Genomic DNA, 7,221 nt, shown 5'->3' on the forward strand with positions numbered 1-7,221 from the left:
CCCCCCCCCCCCCCTTATAATATGTCCACATCACAAAACCCAAAGGTGGACAGAATGCCATCCTACACTGTATTAAAAGATTTTGGGTCAAACAGGTGTTGATGTCAGAAGGTTGAAAATTTTCTGTGGAGCAGTTTGGCTCATTTCCTGTCTGACAGGGGTTGCTTTTAAGCTGAGGATCATGTGTTAACTGATAGCATTGCAATTCAAACCTTGTTGTCCATGGAAAATGATCAAACTTCATTAAAATCTTTGTACATAGAGCTCTGTCATCATTCGTGAGCCTTTTGTATGCTTGTGTGGTGGTGTTCCTACATCGATGAATGTGACTTCGAAGAATTTTTCTGTACTTCCCAGAGATTTTTGTTGCATGTTCAATATGAATATTTCAGAGACCTATGCTTTCCTGGACAGCCCACTGAGGAAGGGCTTCCTGTACGATCCAAATATCTTCCATGTGGAAGTTTGGAGTGGGACCCAAATTTTGCGGACAGGTAGACTCCAAGGTCCCCTTCTCACATGCCAAACTTCATCCCAAATGGAGTGGTCATTTGGCAAAATAAAACTTTGAAAAGTCCAGGAATACCAAGATGGTGAGTACTAATGAATGTACTACAAACAGTGAAACAGGGCGGGTGCCAATACATGGGGAGATGATGTGACTGAATCAGCTTGAAATTTGACTCATGGCCAAATTGAGACCATGCCATATCCCCTACAATTAGACCCAGACTAGGTAACCCTTCCTATTTAGGTGTTTCAAAGAACCTTACCTACTTTCAAAAGAAGAACAGTGACTGGGTAGCAAAATATTCAAATTCATCTGATTCATACACCTGTATTATTGCTGTGAGTAAATTCATCAGGCAGATAAAATGTGGAGACTATGATCCAAACAGGGAAATAATAAAGCAAGAGAGTTGCAGTTTTTATTGGTACTATTTATGAACCTTTTTTTTTTTTCCTGTATTATGCACTTTGAAGTTTGAACTGCATGTGATGTACAAAGTTTAAGGAGAAAAATGGAACTATGATATCGTAAGTTGTATCTTGTGCCTATTGGAGAAATTAGTGCTTCACAGTTACCAGCTTTTGTGTCACATATAATTGAGTCCCTATTGGTTTTTGTTGTGTTTTATTATTTGAAACATTCATTTACTTAAGCATGGCATGGCCAATGGTCTGGATTATGTGCGAACCATGAATTTTTTGAGTTTTTATTTACATTTTGGCTAGAAGAAACTCGCAAGAATAATACCTACATAGGATTATCATTTTCTCATAATAACCCCTGGGCATTTGATCAAATGCTTACAAAATGCAGGGTGGTTAGCCAGATTGAGTATCCCTCATTGGTTGATTTGCGGGGACTACTTCTAGACCTAGTTGCACAACTCCTGGGTGCTTTGTCAAGAATCAGGTAGCAACCTTCCATATGCTTTTTTCATTTAATGATGTTGAAAATAATTATTAATTTAGTATGGCATGTGATGCAAGTACTATCAAAGCTCCCCCTTATATTTTTTCCACACCTCTTAGATCTGATTATTCTTTCCATATCCTCCCATGTAGGTTTAGTTCTGTCACTGAGCGCTTTTTCATGGAACTGAATTCTCGTCGAATTGACACCAGTGTTGCCAGAAGTGAAACACTTAGTATCATAAATGGGATGCGCTACCTTAAGCTGGGGGTATGTGTACCAGAAGTTAATATTTTTAGTATGCATAAAACTGAGTATGTAATCATCAATTAATTGCCAGGTTAAGACTGAAGGTGGACTGAATGCATCAGCATCCTTTGTGGCAAAGGCGAACCCACTAAATCGTCCTCTACATAAAAGGAAAAGTGAACTCCACCATGCACTATGTAATATGCTTTCAAGCATTCTAGCACCGCTTGCAGATGGTGTAAAAGGCCAGTGGCCCCCATCTGGTGTTGACCGTGCCCTTACACTATGGTATGAAGCTGTTGCTCGGATAAGAGTGCAGCTTATGCATGGGATGGAGAAACAGAGCAAACATGTAGCTGTAAGTAGGTCTTGACTTACTATCTTGTTTTCTGGGAAACAGAGCAAACATGTGTGTGTGTGTGAATGTGTGCACATTTTGATTAGTAGCATTATGTTTATCATATTGAATATATAAAAGTGAATATGTGTAAGATATTTTCATTATATTAAGCAAAAAAGAGATCTGCTTTATATCACCCTCACCCTTATATTTTCGCTAATTGTATATTTGCATCCTTCACAAACTTTTCTTATTGACTACTATGCAAAATCATGCAAAACACAGGCCATGTCAATGACCAATTAAGAAAATAAAAAAGAAAAAAAAAAGACTAAAAATTTACTTGCAAGGTGTCAAGTATCAGTATTGGTTAGCATATCAGACTTGTGATTTTTAGAGAGCTCATGGAGAGAAGCTAAGAGATGCAAGATACACTAAAGATACACATGGAATGTGCCTAAATCGACATGCATCCTGAGTTCGACTCCCCTTACCCACTTGGGGCCAGCCCCACGGCTTCTATAGTTCTGAGAGGATCCGGTGCTGAACTGGTGCGCATGTGTAGGAGCGTATGTGCACGTGCCTGGGGACTTAGTCGGGCTGAAGATCTGGACACCCTCGTCAGAAAAAAAAAAAAAAAAAGATACACATGGTAAAAGCTTGAGAAACACATGTGCTTAGGATACATGCAAAATACTGTTTTAAAGCATAATATACCTTGGATAAGTAATAATTAGGTCCAGTCATACGATGCTAGCTGGTCAGACACAATATCCACCACGTGGTGATCAATGAATGCTCAAATTTTGTGTCCAAGTATGCCTCATGATACCATGATTACCTGTTAATTTGAACTCGATCAGGTTGTTCAAGAGGTAGCATAAAGTTGTGAAGATTTATTACATTTAAAAAACAAGTGGATGGTTAAAAACACAAGGGAAAGATGCCAATACATGGGTAAAAAATGATTAGTTTTGCTGTGAAAATTGACATGTTACTAATCTAGACCATCCCTTCCTTTTCTATGGTTGTATTTGCCAAATCCTTCTATGTGCCACATTAGGTGGCAGTCAATGGAAGCTTCCAGGGGTGGTAGTGATGGGAATCTAGGTACCTAAGGGATTATTGTTTAGTATCCCAATGAAAATCCAGGATTGTAGAGGGTAGGGATCTGAAATCAAACTGATATTTGGCTGTCAACTCAGATTTAGGAACTTGAAAAAAAAAAAAATCGTTGAGAACAGATTTAGAACTTTCCAAAATTAGAAAGACTCAAAAATAGTAACTGAACTGAAAACGGTACAGAAATAGAAAGTAGTTCCAAAATTGGACACCAACAACAGAACTAGAAACTTAGCTTAAGAACTAGGTTCAGAAAACTTGTAGAAGATGGTAAGAGATTGACAGAATTAGTACTCAATGAAAATGGGAACGAAAGTAGAAGCATGAATTGTTCAGCAACCAGAACCAGAAATCAGTGTAGCAAAAGAAATTTCTGGAAACTGAAGGTTTAAACTCAAAACAGCAACTAAGGTCTCAGAAATCAATGGCATCTTCAGGTCTGTAACATTACTGGCTTGAATTAGTGATGGAAAACAGAACAGAAAACTGAAGATAAACAGGCAGTAGACCAACTAACAGAATATTAGGTGATGCACAGAAAAATAGAATTTAGTAGGTTCAAAACTTACTAGCCACATGGTCCAAGGAGTGATTTTAGTTATTTAAGAAGAAGAAGATGAAAGGATAAGATGGGAAGAAGGCTATGTTAGGCCTCTCACCTAAGTACCTAACTGTGGAGAAGGAATCCCACTAACTCCAGCCTTGGCATCCCATCAAGGTTTCCGTCCCACAGTAGAGCCAGCTTTGAATCACACAAAACCAATGTTCCATCTCTCACAAAACTCACAAGCTTAAGGTTAAATTATTTTTCAAGTCAATGGTAGGGGGTATGATCCCCTACTCTTTATTTATAACTTCAATGAAATAAGAAAAATGAGAAACCATATGTATGGTGGGGAGAATTCCTTACAACTTAAGTCTTCTTCAAAATAGGAACTATTCTGGAACTTTAACAAAATAGAAACTAATTATATAATCCTATATAGGACTTAAACCCCTAATATTTGGACTCATAGAATTGTCCCGTTACAATAATAAACCAAAAAAATATATGGCCCATACAACCCATTGGGCACTCAAAATTAAGCATATTAGTCCATTCTTGGTCTAGCGTATCGGTATCGGTTGCAGTATGAGTCCACCAAAATTAAGATACGTAAAAAGAGCTATATATAACATATATTATGCATAAATAATAAAATGGAGAGTATCGCACTGAGAATCCAAGGTTTGTACTTATTTATGGGTGTAATATGGATTTCCAACCTTGATTTCCACTTTAGTTGGGAGAAAAATGGTTGGCAGCAAATTTGGAACAAAAACCCTCGCAAAAAATCGTATTTTGTTGAGAAATGACCCATCTTGGCCATTGTATGACCGTAGCGCATCATATCAGTACATATCGTACTGTATCAGTCGATATATACTGAAACATACATTTCACCTCCATTTTTTTTTTCCATAGAGTATTGGTATGTATCGGTGCATATCGTACGATACATATTGATAAAAAAGATTTTAAAATTTTCATGTAGTGTATCGGTAGTATCGTATTGGTAAGGGCCGATACCGATACATATTGTATCGTACAATACCTACCAATACTTTTAACCATGCCTACAAGCTACGTGTGCAGTTTCTACTACACCTCATCAGCTTCACTCAGTTTCATCTGATATACATCAATAGCATTGTCGTTGAGGACATCCTGCACTTGGGACTTTATCTCTTCTATTTTCATAATTAATTAAGCAATGTACTAGGGATGAATTTTTTTGTGAAGCTTGTACTCTGGCTAAATAGACTTGTTCCAGTTATTTTTTTAAATAAAAGAAGTTCTTCAATTTTCCATGTAGTTCATTCTGATGTGTGGGGTCCGTCTCGTCAGACATCTATCTCTAGTCAAATATGGTTTGTGATTTTCATTGATTGCCACTCTAGGACTACTTGTGTATATATGATGCAACAAAAAAGTGAGGTATTCCGTTGTTTTCAACGGTTCCATAAGATGATTCAGACACAGTTCAATACCACTCTGAAGATTCTCTATAGTGACAATGGTGCAAAGTACATAAAGGGTCAGTTCCAACTGTACCTTGCTGACCATGGGATATTTCATCAGACAAGCTGTGTTGATACCCCAACTCAGAACGGGTAGGCGAATGCAAGAATAGGAATTTGTTGTATATTACTTGAGCCATGATATTCTTTAGACAAGTTCCATCTCAGTACTAGAGTGATGTTGTCCTCATTTCTGCTTACTTGAGAAATCACATGCCCACTCGTGTTCTGGATTCCCGAACTCCAATTGATGTTCTTCATGGGACTTCATCTTTCTTGGTTTCTCCAAAGACCTTTGGGTGTGCCTGTTATGCTAGGGATCATCACTCTCTGGGGAAATTGGAACCCCATAGTTTCAAATGTATCTTTCTGGGTTATTCCCCTACATAGAAAGTATACAAATGTAACCACCCTCCTACTTGGCGTACTATGGTGATCGTGGATGTTGTTTTTATGAATCCATGGGCTTCTACTCGCCACCTCTTCAGGGGGAGTTTGGTATTGATAGTGAAGATGTGACTCTGACTCTATTTGCTCCACCAATGTATCCAACCATCCTCCTTTGAAAGTCCTTATGTTCAGAAAGAGAGTGGGATAGAGACTTAGATAGTTAGACTACTGTTCAAACTCAGGGGATATGACTCCAGTTCAGAGAACCATTGATGAGTTTCAGAGATAGATTAAAATGATTCCAATCTTCAGGTTTATCGTAAGGGGCTACACCAGAAATAAGTAACTTCAGACCACCACCACCACCACCGCTACAACACCTTTGCACATCCCCTCGCCGGCCTTGTATCTAGAACCTATTGAGCCTAACACTTCATTAGGTATAATTTCTTCTTCTGATCAACATATTGTTCTTAGGAAAGGTACTAGGACTTGTATTCAACATCCCATATCACCATATTCCATGCTATTTCTTATGATTCCCTTTCTCCCTCCTATTGTGCTTTTGTGTCTTTTTCTTTTGATCGTGTTCCCCAGAATTGGCAAGAAGCTTGTGCAAATAAAAAATGGTAGGCAACAATGGTGGAAGAGATGAATGCCCTTAAAAAGAATGCTACATGGGAAATTATGGTTCTTCCTCCTTGGAAAAGACTGGTTGGTTGTGAGTGGGTTTTTATGGTGAAACAAAAATTAGATGGCTTAGTGGATAGGTACAAAGCATAATTGTCACGGCATCAAGGCAAAACAAGTCGTTGGAGGGTTGTCTAAGTGCTTAGGCAAGAAGGAGCCCGCCTTAAGGCAAACAAGGTGGCCAAGTGTTATTTTTTCTTATTTTTAACATTATTTAGTAAGCTACATGTACCTTGTATCATAAAATCAACATTAAGCCACATCAAGTCATTAAAAATCAACATTTAGCCTCATCAAATCATAAAAAAACCAACACTGTCGTAAAAAATAACATTTAGAGAAATGCTCTTGTTCTATAATAAGTTTAACTGGTCAAATGCTTTTATTTTTACCTGAGATTTTTTGTATTAGGTATAACTTAAAACCAGCTTTCCAACAAGTTTAAGTGATGCAGATACGGATGCCCTTTCTTGGTTGGACCAGCATGACCGACTTTGGAAGCCAAGAGCCAAGAAGAACCAGTCCAGCCCAGGGTTTTGGTCCAACAAGGGTTGGAAATAAAATTAGTAGTTTACTTAGTATTTTATTTCATGTTTTTATTTTTCAGACTTGAACGTAGGAGTAGGATTTACTTCCTTGCTTTGGTTTCCTTTTTATAGTTGTTTCCTAGTTTAGGCTAGTTTCCATTTCAGTTAAGTTTCTAATTTCATGTTCCTATTTTCCTATATATTGGTTGTAATCGATTGAAGATTTAGAGAGTAATTTTGATTATTGAATGAATGTGTTGAGTGTGATTCTCCTTTTTCCCTCTCTTTGCTCTGATTTCCCTTTCTTCCCTAAAGGTTCTCCATCAACTTGGTATCAGAGCCGAAGGATCCTATTCCTTCCCCATCTTTCTTCTTCCCTTCCCATTCTTTGTGTCAGCTTCCACCGATACTGAGAACAAAAA

General features: G+C 37.9%; 1 protein-coding gene across 6 annotated transcripts in view; it reads left to right on the top strand.

Moving 5' to 3' along the window:
- The window catches only part of LOC122084640 (protein furry homolog-like), a 34,699-nt gene that overhangs the window by 8,020 nt on the left and 19,458 nt on the right, over nt 1-7,221 (top strand). For all 6 annotated transcript variants that reach the window (XM_042653082.1, XM_042653074.1, XM_042653057.1 and 3 more), the window contains 3 exons: nt 1,325-1,420; nt 1,573-1,690; nt 1,761-2,027. In XM_042653082.1, the coding sequence (XP_042509016.1) occupies nt 1,325-1,420; nt 1,573-1,690; nt 1,761-2,027 (481 nt within the window). The remainder of the gene's footprint in view (nt 1-1,324; nt 1,421-1,572; nt 1,691-1,760; nt 2,028-7,221) is intronic.

The sequence above is a fragment of the Macadamia integrifolia genome, chromosome 1 (assembly GCF_013358625.1).
Source record: "Macadamia integrifolia cultivar HAES 741 chromosome 1, SCU_Mint_v3, whole genome shotgun sequence".
NCBI classification, from domain to species: Eukaryota; Viridiplantae; Streptophyta; class Magnoliopsida; order Proteales; family Proteaceae; genus Macadamia; species Macadamia integrifolia.